Source organism: Peromyscus eremicus, chromosome 1, assembly GCF_949786415.1.
Source record: "Peromyscus eremicus chromosome 1, PerEre_H2_v1, whole genome shotgun sequence".
NCBI classification, from domain to species: Eukaryota; Metazoa; Chordata; class Mammalia; order Rodentia; family Cricetidae; genus Peromyscus; species Peromyscus eremicus.
Genome location: NC_081416.1, coordinates 183,676,079 through 183,693,455, shown reverse-complemented (window position 1 = coordinate 183,693,455; position 17,377 = coordinate 183,676,079). Strand labels below are relative to the sequence as shown.

Here is a 17,377-nt window from a genome sequence, read left to right as displayed (position 1 = left end):
CCCTGTTAACCCGGGAGCAAGGGTATGCCTGCATTTTTCCCCAGAATACCACCACACCAATATGGATACCCTCCAGAGATGTGTGTCCGGAAACAGACCAAGAGACTTTGGACAAAGAAAAAGCTTCAGAGGAGTAATGTATGATTTGCCCCACTACTGTGACATTAGTAAAGGTCACATCATCGCTGGCATGCGACCCTAGACATTAAACAATTGCCTCACCCCCTACAAGGTCATAATACATCACCAGAAGGACTTCGATTGGCGAGATAAAAATGACTGGGGTCCCATCTATGTCCTTGAGATTGAAATTTTTGACTAATCCTTCTCTTTTTTTTTTTTTCACTTATGGCATAATGGATATGTATTTGATACAGTACTCCTCACAAAGGAGATGTTACTCAATTAATATAAAGTTATTTTTTTAACAAATCTTTTCTCCATTTTAGAATTAGACATGTTGAGTACATTTTAGTTAATCTTTTTCTCAGACATAAAAGTTTCAATTTTTGGTTATTTAATATCTAAGTACAATATCAACTAGGGAGATAGAACAACAACAAAAAATACAGAGAAAAAGATTCCCCCAGAATTCAAGAGGCAGTGATTAATACAGCAACAATGTTGATTTACTAGATTCTGAGCAAATACTTCCTTCCTCCAATGCCATGTGCTTTAACAATCTAGAAAGCATGAAGTAATGCTTATGCAAATTTAAGCCCTCTTTGACCCCCTTCCTAAGCAGCAAATACAAACCATAGGCCATATTCTTAGTGCACTCTTTGTTGTAAAAAGTCCCCAGTCCCACCCCACCCCATCTACTCCCATCTTAGGAAAAACAACCAAGTAAATGTGAAATCATCCTCTTAACTGTAACCCTCTTGCTGGGAACAGGAGAGATCAAACCTTGGGTTTGGCCTCAATAGCACAATGGTTTTCAGTCTGGCCAGGGTGAAGTCTAATTCAGAAGAGTCCTCCAGAGTCACATCTGTCCATTTCGCTTTCTGGCGTATATCCCCAAGCAGGCACAAATGCCTGTAACGCTGAGAACCACTCCCAGTAAGAGTGCAATGGCATCTCCAGCTTCTACAGCTTCAACAACAGGCAGAATCAACAGCAGTGAAGTGAGGACTAAGATCGACTGTGTTGACACCGAATTCATGATGTTGGGGTCTGGAGGGCTGAACTTCCCCAAACCAGAGTGTATGTGAAATTCTATCCAATGTGAAACAGTCCCTCTTTGGAGCTCCGGTTGCTGAGGCTAAGAGGTCACCCGTGACAACCCTGACCGGAAAGCAGCCATTACAGGAATCGACTAATCCTTCTCTTGTTCAAATATCTTCTGCAACAAGTTCACCAACAGAAGGCGACCCTACAGGTTTTATTGGCTCTCAGACACCTAGATCAAAGTCCTCCTAGAGAGATAATGCCTACATGGCTCACTGAAGGCTACTGCCTAAAGCCTACCACCCGGACAGCTCTCCAGGATTGATGCTCTTCCAGGGCTGGTAGCCAATGATGGATACGAGCTTGTTTGGCAAGCCAATCTAAGACAGGCACAGTCCTTTATGCTGAGCTCTCCTGAGATGGGGTCAACAAGGTTAGGGCCATGCACCCTAGCTCCCACTGAGCATGTCCTATAAAATAATAAAAAGGGGTGGATATGTGGGACGACTCATCCCTAACGGGCTTGAGAGCCAGACGATGGCTCAAACAAGTAAAAAAGATACTTTCTGAGAGCCAGCCTGGGGCTGCCTGATGGTCTTAGCAACAGCAGCTGAAACATGATCTGGAGATGACCCGGACCAATGAGAGACAGCCATGTCACACCAACTGATGTAAATTCATTAGACCTCCTCCCAGGGTGGGGTGGAGGGTATATAAGGCTTGCCTCTTCCTGAATAAACTGAGCTTGTTGTTTCGACATTCTCCCAGAGTCTGTGCAGTTTGACTCTGCGCCTACTTGGCCCCCGCCCCCAAAGGGAACAACAACAAGGACCCTGCTACATTACCTGATGAATCCTTTGCTAAAGACACAGACAATGAGGAAACAGTGTGCAGGCAAAAAAATAATTGTCATATTTTGTTTCTGACGCAACCACTTGACACACTCCTCCTGATTTGGAAATTGAACAAGAACTGTTTTTCACTTTTTACAAAGCTGACTGCGGGATTTCGTGTTCTTCAGAATGGGTGTAGGGGACTTAAACTGAATATCAGCCTACTGTACAATAGAAGGATCATGGATGCATGAATGGTCATGCTCTGAAGATCAGGTATTTATCAAGTGCCTACCATGTGCCAGGGCCTGTGTGAGCTTTGACAGTTTAAAAGATGAATAAACACGCATCATCCAGGAACATATGTACAAAATTTTAAGTGCAATAAAGTATGAGCCCACAAACTGAAAAAAAAAAAATCATTGTAGGCCGGGTTGTGGTGGCGGAGGCAGCGCACACCTTTAATCCCAGCACTCGGGAGGCAGAGGCAGGCAGATCTCTGTGAGTTCAAGGCCAGCCTGGTCTACAGAGTGAGTTCCAGGACAGGCGCAAAGCTACACAGAGAAACCCTGTCTCGAAAAACAAAACAAACAAAATCGCAGTAGACAGGGTGTGTAGGGTGTGGTGACACACCATTAATCCTAGCACTTGGAGGCAGGAGGATGAGTAGTTCAAGCCAAAGCTAACATATAATTTTGTATATTATTTATATAATAAGATGTAATTTCCTTCTCTAGCATTTGTGAGGGCCTGAATCCAATCCGAGTAATCCCCCCCTACACACAACACACAACAAACACAAACAAAATCCTGATCACAACACAATGGGATTATCTTGTCTCAAGACATGCAGGAAGAGCTGGCTTGGTGGCATACTCTCATAATCCTTGCCTTTGAGTGATAGAGGCAGACAACCCAGAGGTTCTCTGCTCTGTAGCCAAGTTGCAGCCTGAGCTACAGAAGACCCAGGGAGGTGGCTCAATATGTAAAGGCATTTGTTGTCAAGCCTCATGACTTAAGTTCAATGTCCAGAACCCACAGTGTAGAGAAAACTGGGGCACATACATTTGTGCACATACCCACATATTTTTAAATGTAAAAAAAAGAAAGGGGGAATACAGTGTTGGGAAGGTGGTTCAGTGAGTAGAGATATTTTCAGGACAAGCCCAAATCGAATTTCCGGAACTCATACTGAGAGGGAAAAATCAGTAGCCATCTTGAAAGACTCCTCCAAATGTATTTGCTGACCAACAGTTTCAGAAGTGACCAGAAATTGAACTTATAAGGCTGGGTCAGTAAGTCTATGTATCCTGGACTTGGCAAAACAAGACATGGGATACTTACCTGGCAGGGGAGATACCATGATCACGAAGGTGGTTTTCCCAGGGCGAGGCTTATCCATTGCACTCCGGATGTGCTGACCCCTGCGATTTCCCCAAATGCGGGAAACTCGACTGCATAATTTGTGGTAGTGGGGGACTGCGTTCGCGCTCTCCCCTGAAAAAAAAAAAAAGACATGGGGAGCAATGTGCTCCACTGATGAGAAGTTGACCTCAGAGGAGAGTAGGACTGGAACAATAACTCTGAACATATATATCCTGGGTTCAACAAAAGCAGGACATAGGGAGTAAAAACTTATGTCTCTGTAGATACCCTGCATCCTGTTAGCCATCAGTAACCTCATGCTTATAGTTCAGCCAGTAACTTCAAAGAACTACCTCACCAATCACCCCCTTGTCCAATCCCAAGCTGCATGTAAACCTTTCCTATATAAACCTTTTCAAGGGGTTGGGGATTTAGCTCAGTGGTAGAGCACTTGCCTAGCAAGTGCAAGGCCCTGGGTTTGGTCCTCAGCTCTGGGGGGATAAAAATAAAAATAAACCCCTTCAAGTGAGTGCTTGGGTCGTCCTCCTCCACCTGCTGTGTGGGATGTTGGACACGGACCAAGCCCAAGCTTGCTTGTTATCAATAAACCCCTTTGTGTTTTGCATTGGATATTGTTCTGTGGTGGTCTTGCTTGTGGGTCTTGCAACCCAGGCAAACAATACAAAGCGGCAAGGAAGGAGAATATTCCACCAAGTTGTCCACAGACCTTTACGCATACACCATGGCATGCCCCCCAACACACGCACAATAATATTAAGAATTAAAATTAAAGGGCTCGTTCAATGATTAAGAGAATTTGCTGCTATTACAAAGAAAACAGCACCCATGTGATGGCTCACAACTGTCTCTAACTTCTATTCCAATGGATTCAAAATCTGTTCTTGGCATCCACCAGGACAAAACAAATACACATTATCTAAGTTTTTTTAAAAAACAATAAACTTGAGCATTAAAAAAAAATTAAATTAGCTAGAGAAGTCTGTTCCTCAAACAATTCTGAATGTCCGGGGGTCAGCATGGGTAAGTTGAGGGTGAGTGTTTGTGAGACAAGGGCAAGAAAGTGACCTACATGGTTACGGAGAATTGGGTTGATACAGACAGATGAAGAGACAAATTAGATAAAGCTTTTTGAAAATTCTATTATCTATTTATCTTATATAAAAATGAGAACAAATACCTGATTGAAATTGGGGTCTATCAGGAAATGACTTTAAGAGGTCTTCTTTGCTTTTCTTTCTTTTCTTCTTTCTTCTTTTCGAAGCAGGGTTTCTGTTGGAATTCGTGGCCACTGGCCACTCCCCTAGCTAAATGAACAAGCATGCACTAAAAAAACAATTAGACATCCCAGGGCCTTACCTCCAACGTAATCCCTGCACTGCGTGATTGTGTAATTTGCATGCAGCATGATCACGCAATCTATGCGCATGCGTAGCATAACTCAATAAGCCTATGTGTGCATGTGCAGGGGGAAACTATAGAAAGCAGGTCACATGTGTAGAAGCTAGGAGAATAAGAATCTGTGGTCCAGGACTCACTGTTGGCAGGCTGCAGACCTTGTGTGAGATTCCTCTGCTTTAAACTGTTCAAGCCTGGGGAGTACCCTGCAGTTTACCTCTTCATCTTCAAAGTGAGGGGGTGTGTCTTAAAAAGCACATCCTTCAGGGGTTGGGGATTTAGCTCAGTGGTACAGCGCCCAAGGCCCTGGGTTCGGTCCCCAGCTGGGGGGAGGGGGGGGAGCACATCCTTCAAATCTTTGTCTCAGTGGCAGTTCTGATGCAGACTCTCAGAATCCCTCAGTCAAAGTGCTCCTCAATGTGCATATTTTTTTAATATTTATTTATTAATTATGTATACAGTGTTCTATCTGCATGCATGCCTGCACGCCAGAAGAGGGCACCGGATCTCATTATAGATGGTTGTGAGCTACCATGTGGTTGCTGGGAATTGAACTCAGGACCTCTGGAAGAACAGCCAGTGCTCTTAACCTCGGAGCCATCCCTCTAGCCCTCGATGTACATATTTTAAATGTAGAAAACAAGGAAGAAATAGCAAAAGGTTATTAGAGGTGAGAAGATGCTGAGAGGAGTGACTCCCGTTACACGAGAGAAGAATGCCCCAAAACGGGGTGGTGGGGAAGAAGGGTGGGGAAAAAAAATTAAAGATGCGGAAATAAATATAGAGCAAGGGCTTTGTTTTTTAAGGCTTTCTTTTTGGTGTGTGTGTGTGTGTGTGTGTGTGTGTGTGTGTGTGTGTGTGTCTACGCATATGCTTTATTGTATTAAAATCAGAATGAGAAGGTGACTAATATCAGGAAGGAACTGAAAAATCATACCTCTTCTCTGACTGGGGCTTGCAAGGATACTTCCTTCACACATTAACTCTTTGACTCACTGTGAATATCAGGTCAGATTCATTCCAGGGGAGCTTCAGAATCATAAAGCCCTCATCTGGAAGAAACCTTTCCTCAATACACTGTGACATCTGCTGTGGTAAAAGAATAGCATCAACTATCCAGCTCCCTTTCATGCCTTGCACAGACAAGCTCTCCATCAGAGGCATGTGGCTTTTGTTTTAGGCTCCATCCACCCAGGCTAATCTGAACCTCTCTCTTACTACTACTTAGCTGGTGCATCAGTAGGGATTTTTTTTTTTTTTGGCTTTCTGACTTTATTTATTTTTGTTTTTTTCCAGACAAGGTTTCTCTGTGTAACAGCCTTGATTGTCCTGGAACTTGCTCTGTAGACCAGGCTGTCCTCGAAATCACAGAGATCCACCTGCCTCTATTTAAAATTTATTTTATGTTTATGAACGTTTGCCTGTATGTATGTGTGTGTACCACATGCACATGTGGTTCTTGAGGATTCAGAATAGGAGAGCCTTTCCCCTGGAACTGGAGTTAAACATGGGTATAAACTGCCTTGTAAGTGCTGGGAATTGAACCTGGGTCCCTGGAAGAGCAGCTAGTGCTCTTCACTGTTGAGCCATTCTCTATTGCCGTTCTCTGACTACTTTTGGAGAGTCATTATGACATAGAGGAAAATGTGTTGATGTGCTAATATTCAGCACCTTACAATATGACCTTATATGGATATATGGTGTTTGTGGATGTTATTAATTTCAATGAGGTTACATTCACAAAAGCTATTGTCCTTATAGCAACACAGCTCACACCTTAAAGGTGATAAGAGATAGTCTATTGCGATGGGTCAGTGGTTAAGAGCACTGGCTGCTCTTTCATGGGATCCAGGTTTGGTTCTCAGCACCCACATGGTGGCACACAATCAGCTCTAGTTCCAAGGGTTCCTCGAGTGCCAGACACACACATGGTAAACAGACATACAGGCAAAGCACTCATACATATGATATAAAATGTTTTTTTTCCAATTCATTCGAATTCATCTTTTTTTAAATTAATTTATTTATTTTTTAATGTTGAATGCCATTTATTGAAGGAGGGAGGAGGTCTTAAATACAGGCTTACAGCACAACGGGAGAACCCCGGAGGGCAGAAGTTTGCTGCCGATGTTTTACAATCTTGCATCTAAGCTGTTAACGCCCATTATGCAGGGTACACAGACAAGGCACTTCCCTTAAACATTCAGGAGGGTGAAACCTGGGAGGGAATTAGCATAGGGAGGATATCAAGGTCAAGGTCAGCAAGCAAGGCAACTGTTATCCAAAACAGGGGCCAGGGACCTACAGATCCCCCTTTTACTAAAAAATGAGCTTCTGACTTAGGTTGCGTGGGACGTCAGCAGGTTACCTTACCCATCATGGAGACACCTGCCCAGGCCACACAGGTGCTCTGTCTTAAGTTGGTGAATGCCCCCCAGGTATTACCCGTCTCTGAATACTCATTATCATACAGGCTCTATCTTGTGTGAGCTGCAGAGTTAATTGCTGCCAAAGACCTCAAAGTGGCACTGGGCTTGCAATCTGTGTGTTTGACACAGAAAAGACCAACAGAAGTCCTCACCCACCCATAGCCAGTAGGCTAAAGGCAACTGAGCCATTTCCTTCCTGAACGAGCCTAACTGCAAATTGGAGTCCTTGTAAGATGGTATCCCAAAAGCAAATGGAACTTGAGTTTATAAATTTATAATTTTCAAAGCCAATTGAAATGTATATAACTATTGAATTAAATTTATCATGCCCAATAGAATGAAAGATTAATTAACTGTGGTAGCTACTTTTACTGCCAGGGTCTCCACTGTGCTAGCTGTAGTAAGCAATTATGGAATGGTAATCCCAGAAACAGTAGCAACAGTGGCCACCTCTGCTATAACAGCAACAACAGCAGGAGTAATGTTAAATTCTCTTCTGGAGTGTTTGGGCATCCAGTGGCATGGATATAACTCCAGGAACACAACTGCCAAGGCCCATTTTTCTTGATCCCAGCACGACTTAAGCTGGCAGCTCTGCAAAAGAACAACTAAAAACCATAAAGAAAAAATAGGCAGCTCACACAGAGCATAACTAATGGTCTTATAATGGCTACATTTAGGCTCATAAATTTTTTTTTAAATGCATTTATTTATTATGTAAACAGCATATGTGACTGCATGCCAGAAGAAAGCACCAGATCTCATTATAGATGGTTGTGAGCCACCATGTGGTTGCTGGGAATTGAACTCAGGACCTCTGGAAGAGCAGTCAGTGCTCTTAACCTCTGAGCCATCTCTCCAGCCCCTAGGCTCATAAATTTTAAGGTATCTTCAAAGGGGACTAAATGAATTTCAGGAGGCCAGTAAGTGTTGCACAGAGCCACTCCTGAAAAGTAGGAACTACACCAGCTTGAAGAGGATTTTGAAAATGAAAAGGCTTAGCTAGCATGCAACTGTTAACAAATGGAGGTCAGTGACCTTCAGGGTTATCCTTAATCTCCAAGGTGTCTGGGTGACACATTTTCAAACATACTTGAAAAAGCACTTACCATACATTACCTTCTGGAGAATCCAACCGCATGGCTACAGTTCCTAGGCTTATGTTAATGCTTGCCAAAGCTGGCCATATTGGGCTCTCAATCCCCATTGGCATCAGAAGAGGAGAGTTTTTCACGAAGGTCCAATAGGTCTCTGCCATGTTGGGCTTCAGCAGCAGTCACAGGGTGCACTCAGCGCTCAGGAATCCAAAGAGGAACCTCATTGTCCTGAGGAAAGACATAAACAGATCCCCGGGCCCACACCAATACCAGATCGGGTCTCCTCCAAGTGCCTGTAGAAAAATCCTTCCATCGCTCCAGAGGGTGATTTGCAACAGGAGACCTCCAGTGCGTATCTGCAGTGGATACTCCAGCAGAATCCACCAATAAAAAATTTTAAATATATAAAACAAGGGAATTTTTAGAATGGGGAGAGGAATGATGAGTCCTTAGTTCCCCCTTTTTACTTTAGCAAAATATATTTGTTTGGCTTTTTTTTAATAGTTCAAATTTTTCTTTTATTTTTTATTTTTTTAAATTAATTATTTAATTTTTCTATTATCAGCTTGATATAGTAGAAATTCTTACCTTAATAGTGAAATGTTTCATTGAGGCTTGCTCAATAATTGAGTAAAACCAAAACTTATTATAAGCCATAGTCGTCCTAGGGTCCCCCACGCTATATATATATATATATAGTCTCCATGGTTCTGTGGGTTGCAGTCTGATTGTTCTTTGCTTTATATCTAGAATCCACTTATGAGTGAGTACATACCATGTTTGTCCTTCTGGGTTTGAGTTACCTCACTCAGGATGATTTTTTCTAGTTCCACCCATTTGCCTGCTAATTTCATGCTGTCATTGTTTTCTCTGCTGAGTAATACTCCGTTGTTACCTTCTGGAGAATCCAACCGCATGGCTACAGTTCCTAGGCTTATGTTAATGCTTGCCAAAGCTGGCCATATTGAGCTCTCAATCCCCATTGGCATCAGAAGAGGAGAGTTTTTCACGAAGGTCCAATAGGTCTCTGCCATGTTGGGCTTCAGCAGCAGTCACATTTTCTTTATCCATTCTTCAGTTGACAGGCATCTAGGTTGTTTCCAGGTTCTGGCTATTATGAATAATGCTGCTATGAACATAGTTGAGCATGTATCTCTGTGGTATGACTGAGCATTCTCTGGGTATATGCCCAAGAGTGGTATGGCTGGGTCTTGAGGTAGGTCGATTCCCAATTTTCTGAGAAACCACCATACTGATTTCCACAGTGGTTGTACAAGTTTGCACTCCCACCAACAATGGAGGAGTGTTCCCTTTGCTCTGCATCCTCTCTAACATTGACTGTCATTAGTATTTTTGATCATAGTCATTCTGACAGGTGTAAGGTAGTATCTCAGAGTCGTTTTGATTTGCATTTCTCTGATGATTAAGGATGTTGAGCATTTCTTTAAATGTCTTTCCCATTTGAGAATCTTCTTTTGAGAATTCTCTGTTTAGCTCTTTAGACCATTTTTAAATTGGATTGTTCAGTATTTTGATGTCTAGTTTCTTGAGTTCTTTATATACTTTGGAGATCAGTCATCTGTCAGAGGTGGGGTTGGTGAAGGTCTTTTCCCATTCTGTAGGCTGTCTTTTTGTCTTACTGATCGTGTCTTTTGCCCTATGAAAGCTTCTCAGTTTCAAGAGGTCCATTTATTAATTGTTGTTCTCAGTGTCTGTGCTACTGGTGTTATATTTAGGAAGTAATCTCCTGTGCCAATGCGTTCAAGAGTACTTCCTACTTTCTCTTCTATCAAGTTCAGTGTAACTGGATTTATGTTGAGGTCTTTGATCCACTTGGACTTGAGTTTTGTGCATGGTGACAGATATGGACCTATTTGTAATCTTCTACATGTTGACATCCAGTTATGCCAGAACCATTTGTTGAAGATACTTTCTTTTTTCCATTGTATACTTTTGGCTTCTTTGTCAAAAACCAGGTGTTTATATGTGCATGAATTAATGTCAGTGTCTTCAATTCAATTCCATTTGTCTGTATGTTGGTTTTTATGCCAGTACCAAGCTGTTTTTATTACTATAGCTCTATAGTAGAGCTTGAGGTCAGGGATGATGATGCCTCCAGAGGTTGGTTTATTATACAGGATTCTTTTTAGTTATCCTGTGTTTTTTGTTTTTCTGTATGAAGTTGAGTATTGTTCTTTCCAGGTCTGTGAATAATTGGGATTTTGATGGGGATTGCATTGAATCTGTAGATTGCTTTTGGTAAGATTGCCGTTTTTACTTTTTTTTTTTTTTTTTTTTTTTTTGGTTTTTCGAGACAGGGTTTCTCTGCGTAGCTTTGCACCTTTCCTGGGACTCACTTGGTAGCCCAGGCTGGCCTCGAACTCACAGAGATCTGCCTGGCTCTGCCTCCCGAGTGCTGGGATTAAAGGCGTGCGCCACCACCGCCCGGCTCCGTTTTTACTATGTTAATCCTACCTATCCATGAGCATGGAAGATCCTTCCATTTTCTGATATCTTCTTCAATTTCTTTCTTTAGAGACTTAAAGTTCTTATCAAACAGGTCTTTCACTTTAGTTAGTGTTATCCCAAGGTATATTATAATATTTGTGGCTATTGTAAAGGGTGATGTATCTCTGATTTCTTTCTCATCCCTTTTATCATTTGTATGTAGGAGGGCTACTTATTTTTTTTATTTGATATGTATCCGGCTACTATACTGAAGGAGTTTATCAGCTGTAGGAGTTCCCTGGTAAAATTTTTGGGGTCACTTAGGTATACTATCATATCATCTGTAAATAGTGAAAGTTTGACTTCTTCCTTTCCAATTTGTATCCCCTTGATCTCCTTTTGTTGTCTTACTGTTCTTGCTAGATTTTCAAGTACTATATTGAATAAATATGGAGAGAGTGGACAACTTTGTCTTGTTCCTGATTTTAGTGGAATCGCTTTGAGTTTCTCTGCGTTTAATTTGATGGTGGCTGTTGGCTTGCTGTAATTGCCTTTATTATATTTAGGAAAGTTCCTTGTATTCCTTATCTCTCTAAGACCTTTATCATGAAGGGGTGTTGGATTTTGTCAAAGGCTTTTTCAGCATCTAGTGAGATGATCATGTGGATTTTTCTTTCAGTTTGTTCATATGGTGTATTACATTGACAAATTTTCGTATGTTAAACTATCCTTGCATCCCTGAGATGAAACCTACTTGGTCATGGTGGATAATTTTTTTGATGTGTTCTTGAATTAGGTTTGCCAATATTTTATTGAGTATTTTTGCATCAATGTTCATGAGGGAGATTGGTCTGTAATTCTATTTCTTCGTTGCATCTTTGTGTAGTTTGGGTACCAGGGTAACTGTAGCCTAATAAAAAAGAGTTTGGCAATGTTCCTTCTGTTTCTGTTATTAGGAAGAATTTGAAGAGTGCTAGAATTAGCTCTTCTTTGAAAATCTGGTAGAATTCTCCACCCCGCACTGATTATTCTCTCATTCTTATAGTCTTAATATAGGTAGAAGTAAAATGTGTGCCTGGTGTGGTAGCACACACAATTAATCCTAGATTAACATCAGGGAGCAGATCTATGAGTTTGACATAGCCAGAGGGGTCACATAGGAAAACTTTGATTTAAAACGAAAAAAAAAAATTAATGAAAATTTTGTTTGTTTATCCATAGCCCCTCTTAAGTCCTGAACTAAGTCCTACGCATATAACTTATGGTTGTGTAGACTTTCTGGGACTCCCAACAATAGGAGGGTTTGTCTCTGACTCTTGCCTGTGCACGGAACCCTTTTCCTCCTGCTGGGTTGCCTCATCCAGGGGTGACAGGGGGGTTTGTGGCCAGTCTTACTGTGTCCTGTTAGGCCATGTTCTGGGATATCCCTGGGAAGCCTGTTGTTTCTTTCCATTCTTCCTTTAATTGAAGGTGAACAGGGCAGGGGTTGATCTGAGGTAGAGGGGACAGGAGGGCAGGGACTGGGACAAGTGGAGGGAAAACTGAGGTCTTGGTGTAATGTATGAGAGAAGAATAAAGGTTAAGAAGAATATATTTTATTTGTTTTTGTGTAACAAGATCTTGTGTGGTCTAGCCTACCTAGCCTAGCCTTGGACTCCTCCTTCTCCTGACTTCTCTTCCCAAATGGGAGGATGATAAGTGTAGGACAAAAGCCTGGCTCAAGCCACTGGGTGGTGCACACCTGTAATCCCAGCACTCGGGAGGCAGAGGCAAGTGGATCTCTGTGAGTTCGAGGCCAGCCTGAGCTACAGAATGAATTCCAGGACAGGCTCCAAAGCTACACAGAGAAACCCTGTCTCGAAGAAAAAAAAAAAAGCCTGGCTCTATAAGACAAAACCTTTAATAGAACTATAAAAAAAATGTTTTTAGGTTTTTGAAATGTTTATGTGTGTGAATGTTTTTGTATGCATGTATTTATATACAAGCATGGTGCTAGCAGGTGCAAAACAAAGCATCACATGCCATGGAAGTGGAGTTATAGATGGTTGCTAGGGGCTGGAGAGTTGGTTCAGAGCTTAAGAACACTGGCTGCTCTTCCAGAGGTCCTCAGTTCAATTCCCAGCCAATACAGAGTGGCTCACAACCATATAATGAGATCTGGTGCCCTCTTCTGGCCTGCAGGCATACATGCAGGCAGGATACTGTATACATAATAAATAAATAAATCTTCAAAAAAATAATAGCCAGGCGGTGATGGCGCACGCCTTTAATCCCAGCACTCGGGAGGCAGAGCCAGGCGGATCTCTGTGAGTTCGAGGCCAGCCTGGACTACCAAGTGAGTCCCAGGAAAGGCGCAAAGCTACACAGAGAAACCCTGTCTCGAAAAACAAATAATAATAATAATAATAATAATAATAATAATAATAATAATAATAAATGATTGCTAGCCATCATGTTACTCCTGGAAACCAAACTTGGAATGTCTGAAAGAAAAACCATTGTTCTTAAATACTGAACCATCTTCCCAGCCACCCCCAACCTTTAAAAAATACAAATGGTTCCCACCAACCCTCTCCTGAATGCACACTGCTGTGGAACCAGTACATAGATAGATAGATAGATAGATAGATAGATAGATAGATAGATAGATAGATAGATAGATAGATAGACAGATAGATAGATGATTGTCAGTGACATTGTTCTTGAATCCCCTTGTACTTAAAGGGAAACTCATGCAATGTCCAGAGCCCTTGATGTCCTACAGATGGACAAGGACATCCTCAAATTCCTTGCTGCACTTAGGTGGCACCAGCCTACACTTCCAGATGGAGCAGTTCATCTCCAAAAGGAAGACTGATGGTGTCTACAGGATAAATCTGAAGAGGACCCAGCAGAAGCTGTGGCTAGCAGCTTAAGCTACTGTTGCCACTGAGAACCCTGCTGCTGTCAGCATCTCTAGGAACACGGGACCAGAGAGGTCTGCTAAAGTTTGCTGCTGCCTCTGGAGCCACTCCAACTGCTGGCTGGGTCCCAACCTGGCCCTTCACTGATGAGCTCCCAGCAGCCTTCTGGGAGCCATGCTTCTGGGGGTGACTCATCCCAGGGCTGACCACCAGCCCCTCACAGAGACCTCTTTTTGTTGTTGTTTTGTTTTGTTTTGCAATTGTAATAATTTTTAAGTTCATAATTCAGTGGCATGAATTACATTTAAGATATTAATTATGCTCATGATATACATTAATTACACTCATGATATTTATTACATTTGTGGTATTCATTGATTACATTTGCAGTATTCATTCAATAACTATATTTATGATATTCATTAATTACCTTAATCATATTGACTTATTACATTCATGATATCATGTCCTGACACTACTGTCCATTTGTGGGCCTTTTCCATCACACAAAACAGAGATTCTGTACTTAGGAAATCATGGTTCTATATTCCTTTCTTCTCAATCTTGAGATAACATCTAATCTCTCTGTCTCTATGAATTTGTATATTCTATGTATTTCATGTAATACAATTCTATAGTATTTGTCCTTTTTTTAAATGTAAAAATATTTTATGTATAACTGCAGAAGAAAAATACACAGAAAGCTTGAACATAAAAACAGGTTATAATTCAGATGTCCAGGGTTATTTGAAACTGGAAAATATTTTCTCTGTAGAAGACAGTAAAAATGATAGCATGTCCCAATAAGCCCTTTTAAGCCAAATAATAGCTGAATTATACATATAAATGTTATTACATATGAATATTGATTAGCTCCTCACAGAGGCCTCTTATGTCAACCTGCCCACCATTGTCCAGTGTAACACATCTCCTCGTCCAGGCCATGTAGATATTACCATCCCATACAACAAGAGAGTTCCCTTGGTGGGTCTGATGGATTGCATGCTGGCCCAGGAAGCTCTCTGCTTGCTTGGCACCATTTCCCATGAGCACCCACGGGAAGCTATGGCTGAACTCTTCTTCTACAGACACCAGGAGGAAATAAAGAAGGAAGAGGAGGCTGCTGCTGAGAGAAGGCTGTGACCAAGGACAGCTTTGGAGGGTCGGACCCAAGGCCAGTTCCACAGATAAAAACTTTTCTGCACTTATCACAGTTTCCTAGAAATGATAAAGCTGAAAATACTTTTATTCCATTCCTGTCATTCCATATGGTTTTGGGAGGATCTGTGTCTCCAGAAGAAGGGGCCTGTGGGCAGGTAGTGGACCTTGGAATGAGGCAGGGTGGGATAGGAGATAAGGTTCCAATAGTAGACAGGATCATTCATTTACAGTTTCCCCTAATGCCTGCATCCAGCTCAAGGTGAGATACCTGATTTTATACCCTGCCTTTGTATTCTGGATACTGAGCCATCAAAGTGCTACATTTCAAATCCTGGAGACAAGGCCACACTCCCTGGAGGCAGCCTTTAATCTGCTGAGGCAGAGGCAGATGTATCTCTACATTCCAGCTCAGCCAGTCCTCCATAGTGAAGCGTCTGGAAATACAGCTGATTATCTGATGGCATTGTCCAATCTCCATGTATGTGGGAGGTGGAGTCCAGGGAGGAGAATATTCCACAAAGTTGTCCTCTGACCTCCACGTATACGCTGTGGTATCCACACAATATTAATAATTAAAGTTAAAGGATTGAGTGAGGGTTCAATGATTAAGAGTATTTGTTGCTCTTACAAAGGAAGCAGAACACAAATGGGGGCTCACAAGTATATGTACTTTTTGTTGCCATGGATTCAACATCTTTCATGTCCTGCACAGGCAACAAGGACCTATGCATGTGCTACACAGATGGACATGAAGACAAAATACGTATATACATAATGGAAGTTGGTTTTTTTAAGATAATACAATTTAGCCTTTAAAAAACTAAATTTAACTAAAGGAGACGTCTGCTCCCAAAGCAATCCTCAGTGTCCAGGGGTCAGCATGGGGAAGGAGAGGGTGAGTGTTTGTGAGACAAGGGCAAGAAAGTGACCTACAAAATCAGACCTTGTTATCCATTCTATAAGGCTGACAGACTAACCAGAATTTCATGGTTAAGGAGAATTAGGTTGATACAGATGAAGAGCCAAATTAGATGAAGCTTTTTGAAAATTCTACCCCGGTCACACTAGCAAACTTAGCCTGAAAGGTTCCAAACATACGGGTCACCTGGCACCACCCGCTCTGAGGCAGCTGCACAGGCCAAGCATACCATGGCACACAGTAACCGGGAAGGGACAGGGGATGGCTATTTTTTTTTCCTTTGATTTTTTTGAGACAGGCTTTCTCTATGTAACAGATTCGATTGTCCTAGAACTCTCAGTAGACCAAAATGGCTTCTGATTCACAGAGATCCCTCTGCCTACCGAGTGCTGGTATTAAAGACATGTGACAACCTTCATTAATTCACCTTTATTTACCTGTACGTGTGTCTTTGAGTGACTGTGTAAGCTTTTACTTACCTCATGTGTGCTACTTTGTTTTTTACAAGTTCTGAATTAATTTTAATTGGCAGAAATTAAGTCATTTGTATTTTTTTATTTTTTTAATTTTATAATTAATTTAATTATACATATCAGCCACAGATTCCCCCTAAACCCCCAAACCCAACCCCACCCCTCCCCGTGCTATTTTTTTAATTGCTTTCAAAAGCTATTTATGAACCACTAATCTGTGTCTGAACTCATGTAAGTTTGTCTGTCAAGTAAAACTTCAAATGTGGTCTACAGCCTGGAGTGTGCCACATGCATTTAATCTCAACACTGGAGACAGAGGCAGGGAGATAGCAGTCAGTCGATTGGGGGCCAGCCTGGTCTACATAGTGAATTCCTGGACAGCCAGAAACACATGGTGAGACCTCTCTCAAAATGAATGAAAGTGCCGTCCTAGACTCTCTCTACCTTCCTCCCAACAATCTAAAAGTTAAAAGTATCAACAGACAGGAATGGAGGCCCAAGGAGAGATTTTTCCACATTGCTGTGACCTGCACGTCTGATGTTTCCACTCTTGGTTTTTTCTTTGTTGTGTTTTTAACACCCTTTGTTCTGTAACTACTAAACCATCTTTTAGTGGCTTCCATGTTGAACATGTCCTTCATGCCATCTTGATTCTTGTTCCCAGGCCATGGTCACTCTTGTTTGGCTCAAGAAGAAGCTGTTAGCCAGTGGTGGTGACACATCTTTAATTCCAGCACTTGGGAGGCTGAGAAAGTTGGATCTCTGTGAGTTGGAGACCAGCCTGGTCTATGGTGAACTGCTGAACAGCCAGAGCTATGCAGTGGGTAAAAAAAAGTCTCAAAAAGAAAAGAAAAAATTCTTTGTTGTTATTTGAGAAGGAACCTTAAACTCATACAGAGTCTCCTTCCTCAGCCAAAAATAAATACTTATTCCCTGTGAGATAAGAGCTATATTTCATCCCAACTCTCTTTTCTTTTTTTTCTTTTTTTTTTTTTTTTTTTTTTTGCTTCTTGTGGAACTTCCTCTTTAGACTAGGCTGGCCTCAAACTCAAATATCCTCCTTCCTCTACACCTCCTGCAAAAGGAGATTAAGCTAGGTGGCCCACGCCTTTAATCCCAGCACTCCAGATGCAGAGGCAGGCAGATCTCTGTGAGTTCAGGTCAGC

At 41.8% G+C, this 17,377-nt stretch overlaps 1 protein-coding gene, 1 non-coding gene and 1 pseudogene across 2 annotated transcripts; 2 read left to right on the top strand and 1 right to left on the bottom strand.

Moving 5' to 3' along the window:
- Positions 1-792: 792 nt before the first annotated feature.
- LOC131902637 (small integral membrane protein 30-like) lies at positions 793-1,306 on the bottom strand. The gene has a single exon (XM_059253642.1). It carries the CDS (start codon positions 1,160-1,162, stop codon positions 983-985), a length of 180 nt encoding a protein of 59 aa, XP_059109625.1. The 5' UTR covers positions 1,163-1,306; the 3' UTR covers positions 793-982.
- A 2,030-nt stretch (positions 1,307-3,336) lies between these two features.
- On the top strand, positions 3,337-3,500 carry LOC131902999 (U1 spliceosomal RNA). The gene has a single exon (XR_009377263.1). It is a non-coding gene; the product is annotated as a U1 spliceosomal RNA (small nuclear RNA).
- A 9,992-nt stretch (positions 3,501-13,492) lies between these two features.
- LOC131903269 (small ribosomal subunit protein uS2B-like) lies at positions 13,493-15,571 on the top strand (annotated as a pseudogene).
- Positions 15,572-17,377: the final 1,806 nt, after the last annotated feature.

Bases quoted from the DNA above. Each gene is read 5' to 3' on its own strand.
- LOC131902637 (XM_059253642.1), bottom strand. From the start codon at position 1,162: ATGAATTCGGTGTCAACACAGTCGATCTTAGTCCTCACTTCACTGCTG.